Genomic DNA, 19,487 nt, shown 5'->3' on the forward strand with positions numbered 1-19,487 from the left:
TCACATTCCTGGACCCCAAGATTCTTCACAACAGGGACTGAGTAATCTGTGCCTTTCTGCAGCTGTGCAGCACCCAAGACAGAGCAGTGGGCTGACTATGGCTGCTGGATGGATGGTAGAGCATACAATGACCTTATGCAAATCCCTCTCCCAGGATTATTCATTGCCATGAACCCCTGAAAGACTCCTCTTCCTCTTTCCTGCAGCCCCTGCAAAGTCTTGGGAAGCCAGGGGCCCTCAGCAGCGTGCCTCTCATAAGAGCCATGCTGCGATGGTCCAGGCAATGAGAGAGTGCCGGCGGAAGGACTTTGCGGAAGTCCACAGTGACAGATATCACTGTTAGCCATGTGTGGCAGTTCGGGTTGTACAAGATGGAACTCCATGAAGGTTTACTCCTGTGCAAGGAAACTTTCTGGGCATACCAGGGAAGAGGTGAATGCTCATTTCAACCCCCTAAGAAATAATCCTGTGCTCCCCTTCTAAGGTCTTCTGGAATCAAGCTGGTGCTGCCCAGTGACAAGTTGCCTGAGTAAGTAAAGCCTCAAGCCAGATGTGACTGGGCAGGCCTGTGCTACCCAGGAACCCAGACACAACCTAGAAGCATCAGAGGCCTCAACCCCCTGGAGGCCCCAGAAACTTCTCTGTTCAGAAACCACAGAACCTGTTTGTGAATTTCATGCACAGGCTGCAAAAGGTGGGGAGGGGGGGGGGAGAAAAACAGGCAAACACAGACGAAGTTTCAACCTTTTTATTCAAAGCAGCTTTTCACAATGTATAAATACTGCATATTAGCACACATGAAAATACAACTTCTAAGGCACCCAGAAATGTGTTCATACACGTTACAGGACCATTCACAAAGAGAGTGTACAATTTGCTCTAGACAATCAGCATTTGATAAATCAGATTATTATCCCCCAGTACTGCACCCAGTCTCAGGAAATATTTACAACATGGTGAGAAAGGGTCAGCTGTACCTGCTTGATAATTCTATGAAGTACTCATACTTACAATATTCAGAACTAGTTCAAGACTCTCCCATGACAAAAGAAAACGAGTAGCCTAATTTGCAAAGGTCTCCTTGGATTTTGGTGTGTGTGCTACATCCAGGATCAAACCCAAACACTCCTAGGGTGGGCTGGGTAAGTTTTTGGTAGCCTGCTTCATTATCAGAAGTTTGGTAATAAGCCTTACCACTAGAATACCACTTCTTCAGCATCAAGCATTTCTCAACCAGTTAAAGGATGGATGATTTCATCGTGAATGAGAATGGAGAGCATCACCTGGTGTGAGAATAGAAAGAAAATTCTTCTCACGTCATCAGGAACTGGAATGGGTCAATGTAGAACACAAGGAAGTGGAAATTTGGCAACTGTAGGATGGCTGTTCAGTGTAGTCACATCTGAAAAACTCGCCGTAGGGGTTGTTATTCAGATGGAGCCGTCCACACTGGCCAGAGAACCTGGAAGAATGCCAGACCTCCACTTTTGATCGTAATGGATAAAGGCTGGGACTGCACAGCAAAAACACCCACCTGAGATAGCGAGTTTCCATCTGAGAAACTCATCTTTCAGAGCCTTCTCCAGATGACAACACACCCCTCTGTATGGCCAGCCAGGGGGAGCATGCAGTTGGTGGAAGCGAGCAGTTTCTTTGTGCCTTGAAGCATGCACACCTCTGTCTAGATGTACCTACGATCTATGAAACTCATGCTTTGTTGAAATAATGAAATTCTTTGGTCCTTGGTTTTATGAAAGGCAATATTTTCACAATCCTGTCAACATGGGCATCAGCAAATGACTTCAAGCTGGGACCAATGGCGCAGGGACAAATTAAATACTAGATGGAAAACTCTACACCCTCCAAACTTCCCAGAATCCCCTGAACTCCAGCATCAGGTCAGGTGTGGGGCTAATGAGGCATGGTCAAGCCAACAGATGCCAGAGCTGAAGCTTAAAACTAGATGTCAACTTTTCATACTGCAAACATTTGAAGCATATCTCCATCCCAGTGGTAGATAAGTTGACTTTATGAATACTATTCAAGATGAACCAAATAGTAACTTGACTTTCGCCAGGCTGTAGTCTTGGTCTCAAAATCATCTTTAAAGCCTAGGTAAGGAGAATCAGTTGGTACTGTGAAAGGAGTCATAATTTTAAGGGAATTTAAGTCCAATTTTTAGTTGGTTTTACTAGGTCCCAAGCACAGTGGACACACACCACCAATGAGCTCCATGACTTGCGCTCCATTAAAACGGCCTGGGCTGGATGGACTCAGCCAATGTGTACGTTCTGCACCTAGTTTGCCTTTGCCCTGCTAAACATGGGTTTCGTATGGCTTAACACACACAGTTCATTGACAAGACGCTCAGGACACATGGGAATGCTGATTGTATAACTGAAATGAACTTCAGATTGTCTACACAAGACTCACATGTAAACTTTATTAACATCTCTCAAGGAATGCTGATCTCAGCCAGGTTGGACGTTTCCAAGTCACCCACAAAGAACCTGGGGTCAACCACCAGGGTCAGGAGCAGGAAATGCCATTTGTTCAGAACAAATGATGGACCAGCAGCCCTCCCTGTGACCGTGTCTAAATCAGTACAAAGGTGGCTCCGGAAAACCTGTCCTTGGTTTATGTATATGGCCAAAGACAATCACCAAGGTGCCTATCTGGCCCCTGCAGCCATCAACTCAACCAAACTCTTCAGATAAGCCATAACTTACAGACTGCATGGCGTCCATCAACATGGCTTACATTGCTTGGAAGAAACAACCCGTATTACCCTTTTTTTTTTTTTTTTTTTTTGCAACAAGCTTAAGGCTCTGTTCACAAACTCCATCAACTGCCACACAGTGAGAATTTATGGGGAGATCTTAAACTACATATGTAGTTGTAAAGGTTGGAAAATTTACTGATCCTAATGGTAAGGCTTATTCACAAATGCAATACATTTTCAAATTACACTTCAAGAAAAAATAATTAACCTGCTCTCTAATAATCTAAGAGCAGTAGAGTCTAATGGGGAAAAAACACAAAACCATTGGCACCAAACCAGTATGCTATTTTTTGAAAGAACAAGTGATATTAATGGAAAAAGATTGCCTACAACGCATATTCTAACTTACCACAGAAATATAAAAGTTTATATTCTGGAAAATATATACTGTATTAAAGTCTGTAAGCATCTCAACCAAAATTTGCAGAAATAACTAAGAGACACTTATCTACAACAAAAATATACATGCAAGACAACCCCCAAATGGTTTCCCTTAAATATCTACAAAGGCAAAGTGTAGATTTTTAAAGATTATACAAAACCATTTACAGAGAATAAAATAAAATACTTAAGAAATCTCATTTAGAGTCTTAAATACTGGGTATATTAGTGAGAGTGTCTAAACTAATACATACAACAGACCTCAGTATCTGAATATAGAAACACAAAGGAGAGCAAGTCTGCAGTTTAGATATTCACTTAGGAACGTTTGAAGATGTCTGTATGTGTTTCTCTTTGTTTAAAAAAACGTCCACAGAAACTAGATTGTAAAACTGCATGAATGTAACTAAATTTCAAATTTTAAAAAGTTTACAAATTTTTAAGCCAACAGTTAATAATGGGAAATGCAATTCAGCCTTCAGTCAAGGCTATTTTTAAATGTGGAAATTCAGAGATACAGTTGCATTGATCAAAGTCTATTGTGATTATTACTTTTCCATCCTCATACTAAACTTTATATGAAAAAAACACATATTTCCGTGATTCAGAGAGAACATTTCCTAACTTAATCTAAATTGAACAAGAATAACATTTTAAATCATTTCTCTACCACCTTCTCATAGTTATCCAATTTCATCCTTAAAGGGTAATTTTTGATGTTTTTTTTTGCCCACGGACACTATTCCAAAGCCAGAAGAGACACGTGGGTACATCAGCATTAGTTGGTGGCTTCCAAATGGTGAGGAGCTCTGACCACCTTCTACAAAAGGCCTCTTGGAATGCGGCCGTTAACTCAAGTGTTTCCATTACAAGACGCTGATACCAATCTCCAGGGACTGGAGCAGAGAAGAGTTCTAATGCATGGCTAACAAGATGGCAAGCAGTGGGTTGCCTAGAAGGTTCCTTGACTAAAGAGGTACCCCTAACTTCCCACCCACAGCTGTTTTTCCAACCCCACAGGTAATTCTGGAATGCGGCTGCCAAATCAAGGCACAATTCCTCAAAGACTTGCCCAGGAATTGCAGACACAGGGTGGGGTGGGGTGGGGTAAGTTGGGGCAGGGTGGGGTACAGGCAAAGCAGGGTAGAGAGTGAAGAAAAGGACCCTATGGGTAAAGAGAGGGTTCTGGGATAAAAGATAACAAGTGGAAACCTAAGCCCTATTTCAAGAAAGCTATTAGGACAAACCCCGACACACCCACAGGTCTGGTATTTTCCATCCCAAGTCAATTTGCTATATGTTACCTGGATTTCACCTACACTTGAGCAAAACAACTACCCAGAAAGTGAAAAGATCCAGAGCTTCAGTCTAAACAAATTTAACCAACTTTTGCCCAATTTGTGGAACATCCTTCTTGAGTTGACAATATGGAAACAACCAAACACAGACCATCATTTGAAACACTTCCTGTTATAACAGAACCTAGAAATTGATGGGAATTCCACCTTAGTAATGGTTTCACATTCCTACCTTATCACCAGAGATCCTTGAAATGTTTATAAGCTAAAATATTTCTGGTGTTTTCATCAAGGAACAAAGATGGACACTGATTGAAAGAAATTTCCAAACATTCTCTTCCATCTCCAACAAGAATACTGACACTGCTTCTACGGTAAACACGTCTGCCCCTAGAAGGTAAACAGAAAGCAAGGGTCTCTTTCTTTAGAGGACTTAGCAATGCTACACAGATTATCTGCCACAACACACAAGAATTAGGTTTGTCTAGGGGCTTCGGAGAAGCATACACTTACTTTCTCAAAGGAAGAGATAAAACCAAGTGGAAATGTGATAATAGACATTTAGGCAAAAGCAGGTGTTTCTCTAGAGTAATTCCCTATATTCTAGGTCTGCAGTTCCTACAGGATCCCATGTGGACAAAGAGAAGGGCACATAGGACTTCAATTTGATCTTCCTCTGGCTAGACTCATCCAAGGTGACTGTCCCCTGCCGGCTCCCCATGGCCAAGACAGCCCTAGATGGAGAAAGGTAGAAGATAAGAAGCTTCATGAAGTCATGGAGAAACTCAAAAGCAGAGATGCTGTCTACAGAGGGAACCAAGGCCATCTTAAGGATCAAGAGTCCAGATAAACCTCAGATTCACTGTCTAAAGGACCATGTCTCTAGTTATAGACTAGACACTCAACGTGTCTCTGAAACACAAAGCTCAGAGCCATGAGCCTCTCTATCTGCCTGGTCACCTTCCAGAAAGAAAAAGGACCAGACAGAGGTACATAACCAACCGTAGCAATGACCCTCCTTTGCTCAGCCCACCTCCCTGCCCCCAGCTATGCCCAACTCTCGCTGCTTCACTCAACTCTCCAAGGAAGGGTCATGAGAGATGGGTGACTAACATAGGAAGAGAGAAGACAAGTGAGTAAAGAGCCTCTGAGGACACTCAGGGGCTGCAGAGTGAAGATAAAGCTCATCCCTGGTTTCTCCTAAGAACAAGGATTCCCTCATTACACCAAGAACCATTTTACAAGCCGAGGACCTGGCACAGAGCAATTCCTTTCAGCCACAGACATCCTCCCACTTTTATCTCTCTGAATTTTATTTCTACATGGTTCCTTGCTACAGTGCACCAAACAGCATAAACCTCACATGGGATTTGGTCCAGGGCAGTATGAAAATAGTATCTGTGTGAAGACAGATATCATAATATATAAACAAAAATAAATAAATTAAATAAGTCTGATTAAAGAAAAAAAAACATTTTCCTAGGAGTTTATGTTTTTGCAAAACTAGCTTTACATATAATACACATAAATTATCAGAATTTCCACTTACATTGTTTTAAAAATATATATATTTAACAAAACATTCCTAAATGTACAATATCTGGTTTTGTAAATCACTCGGGTGGATTTTAAGACCAAGCCCTAAAAGTTATACAGATTTGCATCAGAGAGGAGACTGAGGCTGGCTCTACACAATCGTTTTGCTCTTCAGTCTGGAAATTCCCTAAGATGGACCATCTCCCTTCCCCTGATCTGCACTTAACCAGAACGAGCATGCTGGCCCAGTCTCCAGAAGAGGCACTGTGCAGACGCAGTCTGAGTCAGAAAAATGGGGAAACTGGTCTTCCCCTTCTTGGACTTGGATGCTGCATTTCAACAAGTGGGGACAGAACAGTACCTGGCAGAGGCCTGGGAAGATATAGCCCTCATAGCTCTCTAGCCAGGGGGGTAGGGACACTGGGGAGGCCAAGTATACTGCGTTTCCCATCTGTTACACAAAGTCAAACCAATGAAGAACCACCAACACAAACAAAGAAATTTACACAACCCTAGGTATAGAGACACCTTGACAAACTCCTTGGCCGGGCTTACACTGGGCTCCGATTTCTGAAACACAGGGCAAAGCTGGAAGTCAAGTGCCCTTGATCGTTGTGGCAAGTGAGCCGGGGCCCTTTAGACTTCGTAAATTTTGTCCTGCAGGTAGCTGAACAGGGAATCCAGGCCTTTGGAGGAACTCCAGAGCTGCTTCAGCATGAGGCATTCTTTCTCATTCACATCTTCAAGCACCGATTTCAGGAAGCTGCGGACAAGGCATTTCGACTCCTCCAGTACCTGAAGGGAAAGGCACAGGCCTCGTTAGCCAGGCACCAGGGACTCTGCTCCAGAAGAACACACTTGGCCTGTGAGGCACCAGTCAACCTCCTGATGCCCGAAGGCAGAGGAGGCTGCCTACTGCAGTCTGGGTTTCCCAGGCCCGTGTCCCCAGCAATGCCAGGAATGGGTTCCAGGCTATGATGTTGAGCCCACAGTCCCTGGGATGGCTGAGTGGAGCCCACATCATCCCCAACCCCAAGAGCTTTGACTTTTACCCAAGGGCAACATAAACTCAGTATCACTTTCTATGGTGTCATGAAAAAGTTTAGAAAACACTACTTTCACCTCCTTCTTCTTTGTTCTCATTATCTGTGAGAGGGCAGTAATGATACCTAACTCAAGGATGGTTGGAATCACAGAGTAAGGCAATGACATGAATTAAAGGTTGTCCAAGCGTCCATCTGAGCCACCTCAACAGCAATGCCTCTCCTTCAAGCTTAGTAGTAAGAGCAGTGGTAATAATGGTAGCAATCACTGTAATCCTATCTAATAAAAGAGTAATATGCAAATTAACCATCACTCTGCTACACCATAAGCCATGCCTGCAAGCCACGCCCACCAGCCAATCAGGAGCAAATATGCAAATAAACCCAACCAAGATGGCTACAGCCACAGAGAGCAGGAGGGAGGCTTGGGTTTCCCAGGCAATGGAGGAAACCAAGCTTTCCGCCTGTCCTTGCCAGCCTAGGCCTCCACTCAAGGCTATAAAGTTTCAATTATAGAAGGTAAACAAATCCAAACAGAAATGGCGGCAGCCATGGAGCTGGAAAGAGCGGGAGGCTAGGGTTGCCCCCAGCAATGGAGGAAGCCAAGCTTTCCGCACACCCTGGCCTGCCCAGGCCTCCGCTTAAGGCTACAAAGTTTCAATTATAGAAGATACATAAACCCCAACAGAAATGGCTGCTGCCACCGAGCAAGCAGAAGGCTTGGCTCCACTCCAGGCTACAAAGTTTCAATTGTAGAAGGTAAACCCGATACCAGGGCCTCCGCTTGGGTCGCCAGGGGGCGTGGCTGGCCTGCAAACCATCACAGGCCCCTCACCCAGGTCGCCCCACACCCCAAGGGAACCACCACCCTGATCTGGGACATCTTTCAGGGCAAACCAGCCAGCCCCCACCTGTGCACCATGCCTCTATCCTATCTAATAAAAGAGTAATATGCAGATTGACCATCATTGCAACACTCAAGATTGCTGCCCCCATGTGGTCAAAGATCCTGCCTCCATGTGGACACAAGATGGCCACCACAAGATGGTCAGCAGGGGAGGGCAGTTAGGGGTCACCAGGCTGGCAGAGGAGGGAAGTTGGGGGTGACCGGGCCTGCAGGGAAGGGCAGTTGGGGGGGGGGGGACCCAGGCCTGCAGTGGAGAGCAGTTGGGGGGGGGAACCAGGCCTGTAGGGGAGGGCAGTTAGGGGCAAACAGGCTGGCAGGGAAGCAGTTAGGCATCAATCAGGCTGGCAGGGCAGTGGTTAGGGGGTGATCAGGCTGGCAGGCAGAAGCGGTTAGGGGCAATCAGGAAGGTAGGCAGGCGAGTAGTTGGGAGTCAGCAGTCCTGGATTGTGAGAGGGATGTCCGACTGCCCGTTTAGCGGGCCTAAACGGGCAGTCGGATATCTCTTGAGGGGTCCCAGATTGGAGAGGGTGCAGGCTGGGCTGAGGGACACACCCACACTCCTGTGCATGAATTTCGTGCACCGGGCCTCTAGTAATGAGTATAATTACAATAATTGTGATAATGAGTGAGAATAGTGAGAATAAAAATAGTAGGAAAACTGTAGTATTATAGAAGTAATAATAGTAGTAATGTTGTTAAAGGAGCAATAGTAGTAATGTCAGTAATATAGTAGTGATAATGGTGATGATACTAACAATACTATAGCATGATAGCAGTAATTGCAGTAATGATCATTAGTAATGCAGTGGTAATAATAGTAACAATAATCATAGTAATGAATAGTAACAATTATAGTCATCATAGTATTAATAATACAAATGCCACTACAATCACCATTAACCAATAAGGTCTATGAGCAGTACTTTTCCTTCATTCTGTCATTTCTTGCTCATGATAGCTCCATGATTAAGTAGTCTCCACAGGATAGATGAAGGACCTACACTCAATAAGTGAAGTTGCCAGAGTTGCCTGATGGACATGGCTGCAAACATCTGGCTGATTCTAACAGGCTGCATTGCTGCCTCGTTCTGGCAGAGGCTCTGCTGGGAAGTGCAGCATCCGAGCATCCCTCCTTTGGCCTCCACCATCTTCTGCTGATGTCAGAATTCCAGTTCCCATTCTCCAAAAGCGTGTTCACATAGAAAAAAGCAAGACAAGAGCTCCCTTGCTCAAGCAGGCTGGGAAGGGGCTGTGATCTTATTCTTCAGCCTGGGCTAGAGGCTAACAGGCAGTGAGGATGGGCTGGCAAACCAAGACTGCCTCTTTCCTCCCAAGAATTCCTCTGAAGAACACCATCTCCCAGAGGCTGTGGGTAGATTCCTTTCTTGGGGAAATCAACCCAAAGCTCCTGAATTCATAAACATTAATAGGAGAGATTTCCTTGCAGTATTTAACAGCTGGTTTCACCTGAAAACCTTCATTGCCCAAAGACCCAACTCCTCAGTGGGGCTTGGAGGCCTTTCTCCCACCTTCCTTTTCCTACTTTGTCCCTTGATTGCCCTGGGCACCTGCTCACATCACCATGAGTTGCTACTTAACCTCCCCATAGGTTTGGAACTCGTGTGCTCTAACTCACGCTGCTGCTTCTTCTTAGAATTTCTACCTGCCTCTCCAAATTGGAACAGAAGAAGTAAAATTGTCATTATATGTGGATGGCCTGATATTATATATGAAAAACCATAAAGACTCCACCATAAAACTGTTATATCTAATAAATGAATTCAGTTAGGTTGCAGGATACAAAATTAATATTCAGAAATACGTTGCATTTCTATATATTTAAAAACAATCCCATTTACAATTGCATCAAAATGAATAAAATACCTAGGAATAAATTTAACCAAGGAGATTAAACACCTTTACTCAGAAAACTCTTAAGACATTGATGAAAGAAACTGAAGATGACACAAATAAATGGAAGGATAGACCATGCTCATGGTTTGGAAGGATTAACATTTTTAAAATGCCCATACTATCCAAGGAAATCTATAGATTTAATGCAATCCCTATAAAAATGCTAATGACATTTTTCATAGACTTAGAACAATAATCTTAAAAGAACTTTTAAAAATATTTTTATTGATTTTCAGAGAGTGAAGAGAGAGAAAGACAGAGAGAGGGAGGGAGAAACATCAATGTAAGAGTAAAACATCAGCTGCCTCCCTACTGTGTCTTCAGCCTGCAATCTAGGCATGTGCCCAGACCAGGAATCAAACAACAACCCTATGGTGCACAGGATAATGCCCAACCAATCAAGCCACACCAGCCAGGGCAATAATCCTAAACTTTATATAAAACCACAAAAGATCCCAAAACAATCTGGAGGAATAAGAACAAAGTTGGAGGTATCATGTTCCCTGGTTTCAAACTATACTATAAAGTTATAGTAATCAAAATAGTATAGCAATGGCACAAAAACAAATAGTTCAATGGAACAGAACAGAGAGTCAGAAATAGACCCACAATTCTATGGTCAATTAATCTACAACAAGGGAGGCAAGAATATATAATGAAGAAATGACAGTTTCTTCAATAAATGGTGTTGGGGAAACTGGATAGATACATGCAAAAAATAAATATAGACCAAACTTCTTCCTCCATATACAAAAATAAACTCAATACCATAAAACTCCTAGGAAAAAACTTGGGCAGTAAACTTTCTGACATCAGTCTTAGAGATTTTTTTGGATATGTCTCCCTGAGCAAAGGCAACAAAAGCAAAAGTAAAAAAAATGAAATTACATCAAACTAAAAAGCTTTTGCACAGAGAAGGAAACCATCAATAAAAAGACCACCCACTGAATGGAAAAAGATATTCACAAATGCTACATCTGATAAGGGGTAAATATCCAAAATATATAAGGAACTCAGTTTAACACATACACACAGAAAAGACCCTACAAACAATCCAATTAAAAAATGGACAGAGGACCTAAATAGATATTTCTCCATAGAGGACATACAGATGGCCAAAAGACACATGAAAAAATGCTCAACATCACTAATCATCAGTGAAATACAAATCAAAACTACAATGAGATATCACTTCACACCTGTCAGAATTGCTATTTTTAAAAAGCCAACAAATAAGTGTTAGTGAGGATATGATGAAATGGGAACCCTCATGCATTATTGGTGAGGTTATAAATTTGTGTAGCCACTGTGGAAAGTGGTATGAAGATTCCTCAAAAAATTTAAATATAGAACTGCCATACAGCCTAGCAATTCCACTTCTGGGTATCTATTCAAAGAAAAGAAAACACTAATTCTAAAAGATATATACAGCCCTATGCTCACTGAAGCATTATTTAAATAGCCAAGATATTAAACAACCCATGATTCCATCAGTAGATGAATGGATAATGAAGATTATACACATACACACACATACACACATAATGAAATATTATTCAGCAATAAATAGGATGAAATATTACCATTTGCAACAATATAGATAGACTTACAGGGTATCTATGCTAAGTGAAATAAATCAGAGAAAATAAATACCATATGATTTCACTTATATGTGGAATCTAAAGAAAAAAATAAACGAAACAGAAACAGACTCATAGATACAGAGAACAAACTGATGGTTGGCAGATGGGAGGAGTGTTGAGGGACTTGGTGAAAAAGGTAAAAGGATTAAGAAGTACAAATTGGTACTCACAAAATAGTCACAGGGATATAAAGTATAGCATAGGGAATACAGTCAATAATCTATAATAATAAAAGCATAATATGCTAATTAGACTGGACAGAGGTCCTTCCGGACGTCCTTCTGGACAAAGCCGGGGCTGCGAGGGCTTAGGCAGCTGCTGCGGCTGCGAGGGCTGAGGACCTTTGCATGAATTTCATGCATCAGGCCTCTAGTATTATAATAACTATGTATGGTGCCAAGTAATTATCAGGGGAATCTCTACATAAATTACATAAATGTCTAACCACTATGTGGTACACCTAAAACTAATCTACACTAAAAAAAAAAAAAGAGAGAAATATGCAAATTGACCATACCTCTGTGACACCCATCAGCCAATCAGGAGTGAGTATGCAAATTAACCCAACAACGATGCTGGGTTAATTTGCATACACAGGCACGGAGCAACTGGGCGGGGTGGGACGCCTGCTATGAGGAGGAGGACGGGGGGCAGAGGGAGCTACAGGAGCAGTGCTGCGGCTAGGACCGAGGACTTGCAGGCTCCCGGGCGGCCGGGAGTGAAGCCAGGGGAAGGAAGGCCTATTCTTGCACGAATCTTTGTGCAACGGGCCTCTAGTATAAAATAATGCTGAATGTCAAAACTAATTAAAAAATTAAAAACACAAATAAGAAATAAACAAAACCAAAGAATAAACAAAACACAATAACAACAGACTCAGATCCAGAGAACAAACTGATGGTTGCCCAGAGGGAACGGGGTAGGGAGATCGGTGAAAAAAGTGAAGGAGATTTGAGGTACAAACTTCCAGCTATAAAATAAATACGCCAGGGGGATGTAATTAATGTACAACGCAGGAAAGAATTAATAATATTGTAATAACTTTGTATGCTGACAGATGGGGTACTAGACTTATCAGGGTGATCACTTTGTAAGGTATATAAATGTAGAATCACTATGTTGTATACCCAAAACTACTATAATATTGTATGTCAACTATACTTTAACAAAAATATTCTTTAAAATGTCTACCTGCCTATGCAGCTGACTCTAGGGTCATCAACTATCCCCATTTGCCCAGGACCAGGGGGTTTCCTGGGAACAAGGGGTTTCCAGTGTTAAAACCCGGAGAGTCCTAGATAAATGGGCACGGTTGGTCACCATAATCCTTGGGAAGATTTAAAGAGAATCTATATAAAGAGAATCCATGATAAGTGTTCATGAGCAATTCAGGACTATCGCCACCCATCATCACCACTGGCATAGTCAGGCTTCCAGGGAGCAGAATTTACATACAGTAGGTGCCCAATCCGTGGTGAGTCCAATCAGGAGCGCACAGCAGCTCAGTGGGGGTTCAGGATAGGCAGGGAGAGGAAGGGAGGGTCACAGGTCTGGCCCCATAAACCCAGCACAGAAGTCCCCTGGCCTTATTCTTCAAAGCTTCTTTCTCATTTCCTGAGCAGGCCCTGTGGTTGCAGGGGTGGCCTTTCCTCCACCTCTCAACAGGATATTTCCACACGGTGCTCAGAGTGACTTTTATGAGATAAAATCAACACTTAATTAAAAATCGGCGCCTCTGAGGAGGTGTCATTTATTTATCTATTTTTCAGTGTGTCTTCAGAGTCCAGCGGCAATGCTTGAAGGTGTCAAGTGCTCAGTGGGCAGGGAAATACAAGGACCGTGTGGGCTGCTTTCTCTCATCCCTCGGCTGGTTTCATACACTCTGCCTTTATTTGCCTTTGCTTATTGTTTCTTTGAAAACTATAGATGTTTTGTGTCTGGGGAGTGTTGAGGACTTTCTTTTAAGGCAACACCTTCTTCCCCAGAGTATAAATCTCTTCTGTGAGGTTTTTCAAATTGGAGATGATGGGGAATACTAATAATGCTGGCCGTCTCCCTCCGGATTTAAGCTCTCAACACTGAGACAAGGCATCTGGTAAATTACACAGGGCCTCTCAAGTACTCCCTGCATGGCCTGTAGCAAGTCCATTAGTCCCTGTCAGCTCATTGCTTTCAACTGCAAAATGGATCTCTCTCTTCGTTTTTTTAATGACTTCTGAGAGGAAGGGAAAGAGAGAAACATCAATGATGAGAGAGAATCATTGACTGGCTGCCTCCTGCACGCCCCCTATTGAGGATCAAGCCCACAACCTGGGCATGTGCCTTGACCAGGAATCAAACCATGACCTCCTGGTTCATAGGTCGATGCTCAACCACTGAGCTCCACCAGCTGGGCTCTTGCACTGACAAGAACACAGAGACACAGGACTCACCAGTGCACTGCAGGATGCCATCTCCTTGACGCGCAGCATGACCTCCTGGCTGAACGTGGTTGGCCAGAAGACCTGGGACACCAGTCCTCTGCTGCAAGCCTCCTGGGCAGTGAGCTTCCGCCCACAGAAGAGCATCTCATTGGCCTGAAAAAGCAAAGGCAGGAGAAGGCTGAGAGCCCGGAGCCCCTCTCGTGTCTGCTAGCGACGCCCGCGCTTGCTGTCAGTGTTCCAGGTCTGGAAGGCCCAAGTCTCAAGCGGGTCCAATAAGCTTTGGAAATTATAATCAAACACTGTGTTTATGTGCATCTTTCTGAGCAAAGAGTCCACAGATTTCATTAAATTCCCAAAGAAGCCATGTACCTACTGTAGCTTTGTTTGCCCAATTACCCCCCACCTATATGTCTGGCAGCAGACCCACAGAAGTAGGCACACACCTCCAACTGGGTGCATTTCTGTGCTGCATGGTGACTGGCCTGGGATTGACCAGATGACCCACCCTAGATAATCAAGCTCTCTATGGGGTTTCCAAGCTGAAGGCCCTGGGGAAGAATCTTTCTCCTTCTCTGGTTGCCGGCAAAAGTCAATGAGCCCAGGCCACCGACTGCTGTGTCCCCGCTCTGTGGAGAGGCAGGTCCACAACTCAGGAAGGAATGGAGAACAGGAGAACTGACAGTACATGAATTCCTGGACCCATCACCCACCAGGGGCATTCCACTTCTGGACTTGTCAGTTATGGAAATCATTCTTCTTCCCCCTGCTCCCCTTAAGGCAAAGTGTTTTCATCACAGGCAGCCAAAAAGGTCTTGTGTAACTAACCCCAGAACACCAACACAGAGCAGTGTCTCTCCTGGTGGCCCAGGGCTGTGCACAGACACTGCCCAGTCTTGAAAGGTGGAAAGTAACCCCTGCCTTCTGAGGACTCCTCTGCACCCCACTCCCCAAAGAACTTCCTTTTGCTTTGAAGTTCACAGCTGTCACAGACTTCTGGGAGGACTTCCGTGGATAAGGTCCTGGGCACAAACAGAGCATAGTGCTGTCACCGCTGAAATTTACCAACAGGTGACTCTCACACTGGTAATTAGGGCGTGATGGTCAAGGCCACGTGACAGGGTCCTTATCTCTTTCAGGATGAGTCCCTACATCCTTCACAGGGCAGACAACCCCTCCCTAATCGGCCATCCACCTGCATCCCCTTCTTCCTTCCTGCCCCATACGCTTAGCTGCTCCATGATAGACATGGAAATGCCAAGCTCTCTGAACCTCTGCTTCCATGCCCGGCTTCCCCCTTTGTTCTGGTTGTCACTGATGGGTCATGATGACCCACAGGACAATTTTTCACGCCAGAGGGGAAAACTTGATCAGGTCACAAGTCCATAGAATGTATTTGGTTAGAGGTTGGAAGACAAACATATATATGTCATTATACTTATTTAGGGACACTTCGTTCTCAGGAGAAATGAAAGGAACTCAGTAGAAGGAGCCAAACAGGATGCAGTCCACAAGAAGAACATGTCTCAAACAGCCACATTCTTGGAGTTTCAGAAATGATTGCAATGAAGGAGAAAAAGAGATAAGACTGCACAAAGTTAACATTTCTGTGACCACAGAGGACGGGGAGGAACTGGAGTGGCAGTGAGCTGGGGCAGAACACGGTGGCTGAGATCAAAATGGAAAGTGCTGCTTCCCGGGCTCCCTGCCTGCCTCATTTTTCTGCCACCCATGAGACTGAGCGGCCTAGAGCAGCCCCCAGGGCACCGCTGAATCCGAATGGCCTTATCTGTCCCCACTGTAGGCCCTGCCGCACAGACGTGGTGCTGGTGGGTTTGAGGGCTGAGGCTAACCTCTGCTGGTCTCTTGGTTGCTATTCCTGCTTCATGCTACCATCAAAGAGAGCCCACACAGAAGCGGTGGGAGGGGGCTCTAGACTCATTCAAGCAGTGCCCCTGCTGGGAGCCTCCTCACCTGCCCCTGTGGGGTTTGGCCCTGTCATCTGGATCGTGACTCTTTGGTAGTTTTCTGGGGTCTCCCAGGACCACCAGCATCTGCAGGCAGAATGCTCCCAAGCAGTCCTGGGGGGCCAAAGCAGACCTTGGTGAAGTCTGCACCACATCGAATCCATCTCAAAATGCTACCTCTCAGACCGAGTAGAACAACCACTTTCTGAACCCTTCCTATATCCTAGTGGTGCTAGTCACAGACTCCCTCATCAGAGACGGGTTCCATTTTATAGCATACTGGTTAAGAGCACAGGCTCTGTGTTCATATTCCACAACTTCCATTTCTACTGTGTGACCTGAGACAACTCACTTAACCTCTCTGATTCTCAGTCTCCACATCTGTCAAGAGGGGATAACAATAGTCCTACCTTGCAGGTGTGTCTTGAGGATAAACTGAGTTAATGGCTGTCAAGCACTAACCCCAGTGAGTGCTCTCCGAGCTGTTATGACTCACCCCTGCCCAGACTTGCTTCTGGCTGCTGGTGTAGAGTCTGACCACAGCCTACAGTGGGTTCTATGACCTTGCTTGAACACCACTTTGCCTGCTCACGAGGAGGCTTACCAGCGCGACACCCAGGATCTGGGGGAAGGTGTACGAGGAGCAGCCGGCGGGCGTGAGGCGGATGGTGGCATAGGGGGTCTGAAACCAGGCCTTCTCGCTGGCCCACACGATGTCGCAGAGGGGCAGGATGGAGGCACCCAGGCCCAGGGCGGGCCCGTTGATTGCCACCACGATGGGCTTCTTAAACTGGATAAAGGCCTTCACAAAGTCCCTGGGGAAAAGAGAAGACCCTCTTTAACAGGTGGCCAGGCTTGCTGAGACCATGTGACACCCTTGATTGTAGTGAGGCTGAAATAAGCTTCCCCAGGTGCAGTGAAGCACCTGTAGGTCCTCAGAGAAGAGCGGGTGCCAGGCCATTCTCCCAGACGCTGGGCCACTGAGCTGCAGTCACAGGCCTGCCACCCCCTGAGGTTGGTGCCAGATTCCCAGAAGGGACCTAATGGGTGACCACATGTCGGGGTCTGCCCAGATGGCCCCAGCTTATGCCTATTGAGCCAACACTGCCCTTCCACTCCCTACACACTGACAAAAATTGTACATATCCCTAGAAAGACAACCCGAATGTTAAGATACAGAACTAGAACTCAAACCAAAAAGAGGGTGTTACAAAGAGGCATATTTGAACTCAAGGAGAGAAAGAATGTTCCAACAGCACTGGCTGAAGGTGGGGTGATGGCTCCAGGAGGTGTGAACTCCTCATTATCGGAGATAACCTTGGCTCGATGATAACTTTAGGTGAAATTATAGAGAATTCAAGCTTCGGATGGTGGGCATGGGTAGGGATTGGTGACATCTAAGATCTCTTTCAATTCCAGGAAAGATTGTGAATTACCTAAAGGGATGCCAGATTCTCAAGGGTAGTTCTAGAATGCTGACGAGGGTCTATGTGTTAGGGTGACCAAAATTGAGGAAAGATGGACTCCCCTGGAGGCATGAGGCAATTGGAATAATGGCTACAGGAGTAGGCAATATTTTTTCTCCATGACCTTCTGCATTGAGCAAGGTTACAGCTTGCATCTTTATCCATTATGCAGAGCCACCCGAAATAACCTCTATTTCCTTTCCCTTAGACACTTTTTGCCTCCCTGCTACTTGCTATATAAGACCTATAAAATTTTAATATTCAACCTGACATGGAGGAAAGATCCAAGATGTCTAGAAAATCTGCATCCTTCATTATTCTCTGGTGATACATTGGAAACTACCAAGAACTCACAAGAATAAAATCCAAACTCCCAACCGTGACCTTGGTCTACCTCTGCTTAGGTCTCCAGGCTTATCTCGTGTCTACGTACCCCTGCTCTCTGTGCATGAGCTGCACAGCCCTTCTGAGAGTTCTTGGAAAATAGCATTATCGCAATTTGCAATTATCCTAATCACTTGCTTGCTTACTTGTTTTTAAATTCTCCTCCCCTCCAGCTCCATAAGAAAATCCATAGGTCTGCTTTGTGCACGCTTGGCTTCATACATATTGAAATTAACACTCAGTAAATAGCTGTTGAATAGATACAGGGTTCTCCCAGAATGAGAGCAAAGACTGCAGATGTGTGGCAGTAACATACTATTTCTTCACCAGACTTTATCCCCCCACTTCCCTTTCCCTCTTCTTCCTGAGTCTACTGCTAGAACACATTTCCCAGCCTCCCTTGAAATTGGCTGTGGCCAAGTAACCTAGTGCTAGCCAAAGGAATGAGAGTGGAAACCATATACACACTTCTAAGCCTGGTTTGTGGAAACTTCTCACCATGCAGTCCTCCCAGTCCTTTTCATCTTGACAGGCATGGCAATCTTATTTGAGCCACAAGATTGAAGGAGTCTGGGTTCCTGAGTCATCACTTTGAGGCAAGCCATGGGCTCATCAGGTTTACATATGCTAGAAGTAAATTTCTATCACAACTGAGCCATCATATATATTTGGGTTTATTTGTTACAGCAGCTAATACTTAACTAATACAAATGTAAACCTGATTCATCCCTGCTCAATGGTTACCATCCTCCCCAATTCTTATCAAAATATGTGGTTACCATGGTGATATGTTGGGACTTAATTCAATTGTGAAGAGACTTCTTAATATTCTGCTGGGGTTGGGGGTGCCTTATGACTCATATGTCTTCATGAAAGAATGCACCCTTGACCCAGGCTTGAGGCATCGCATTTCCTGACTCTTATATGATTCTGGAGTAGATGATGGACTTATCCCAGCCACTTCTGGCCCCACTGCAGCTGACCCCAAAAGGACACTGCCACAAAGAAGAGTGCTGTCACCATGGCCTTCTGATTTCTGGTTTTCCAGGCCCACTTCCTGGCTTGATTTCTCAACCTGATGGTCTCAGTCACTGGTTTTAACAAGTGCTTTTTACCAAATGCAATTTGGAGTCTGCAGGGGTATGGGGCTGGTTTACAGGATCCTTGGACCCACAGGGTTTGGGTGACTTTTGACAGACATTCCATTCCTAAAGATACTCGCTCAATTACAGGATCCTGGATCTCAGAGTGGGAAGGACTTCAAGAGTCATCGAGACACATCTTCCACTTGGTACAGAATTCTCCCCACAGCATCCTGAGGGTGCATCCTCTGGCCTCTGTTGGACATTTTCAAACAAGAGGGTCCTTCCCTATCAAGATGCCTTCCTATTGTGACTTCATGTGGCCTTTCTGATACTTGCATTCACTCTGCTCCATCATCCACATGACAGTCCTTCAGGAATTCAGCTCCATTCTCACGACCTTCCAGAAGCTTTCCCTTCCAGACCCCAGAGCCTTTTACTTGTTGGTTTCCAACCTGAGCTCCATGCAGGGGCATCAAGGGCCCCAGAGAAGGGCTAAGGGGACTAAATGTGCATGGCTCCCCCCGACCCCTCCTGCAGTCCAAGAAGTTCATTTCCTTGACATAAAAAGATGATGCACAGACCATCTCCCCATCCTTCTCCTCTCACCTCAAGCAGATCTCTATCACAAGGGCCCAGAGGGTGTAGAAGCCAGATAGCAAAC

The 19,487-nt window shown here is 44.8% G+C and overlaps 1 protein-coding gene across 1 annotated transcript in view; it reads right to left on the minus strand.

Annotated features, from left to right (window-relative positions):
- Positions 1-742: 742 nt before the first annotated feature.
- The window catches only part of CDYL2 (chromodomain Y like 2), a 165,496-nt gene continuing 146,751 nt past the window's right edge, over positions 743-19,487 (minus strand). The window contains exons 5-7 of the mRNA XM_079760067.1: positions 16,496-16,706; positions 13,937-14,080; positions 743-6,792 (exon numbers count right to left, since the gene is read on the minus strand). Coding sequence (XP_079616193.1) covers positions 6,634-6,792; positions 13,937-14,080; positions 16,496-16,706 — 514 coding nt within the window. The 3' untranslated portion in view covers positions 743-6,633. The remainder of the gene's footprint in view (positions 6,793-13,936; positions 14,081-16,495; positions 16,707-19,487) is intronic.

The sequence above is a fragment of the Cnephaeus nilssonii genome, assembly GCF_951640355.1.
Source record: "Cnephaeus nilssonii genome assembly, chromosome: 20".
NCBI lineage: Eukaryota > Metazoa > Chordata > Mammalia > Chiroptera > Vespertilionidae > Cnephaeus > Cnephaeus nilssonii.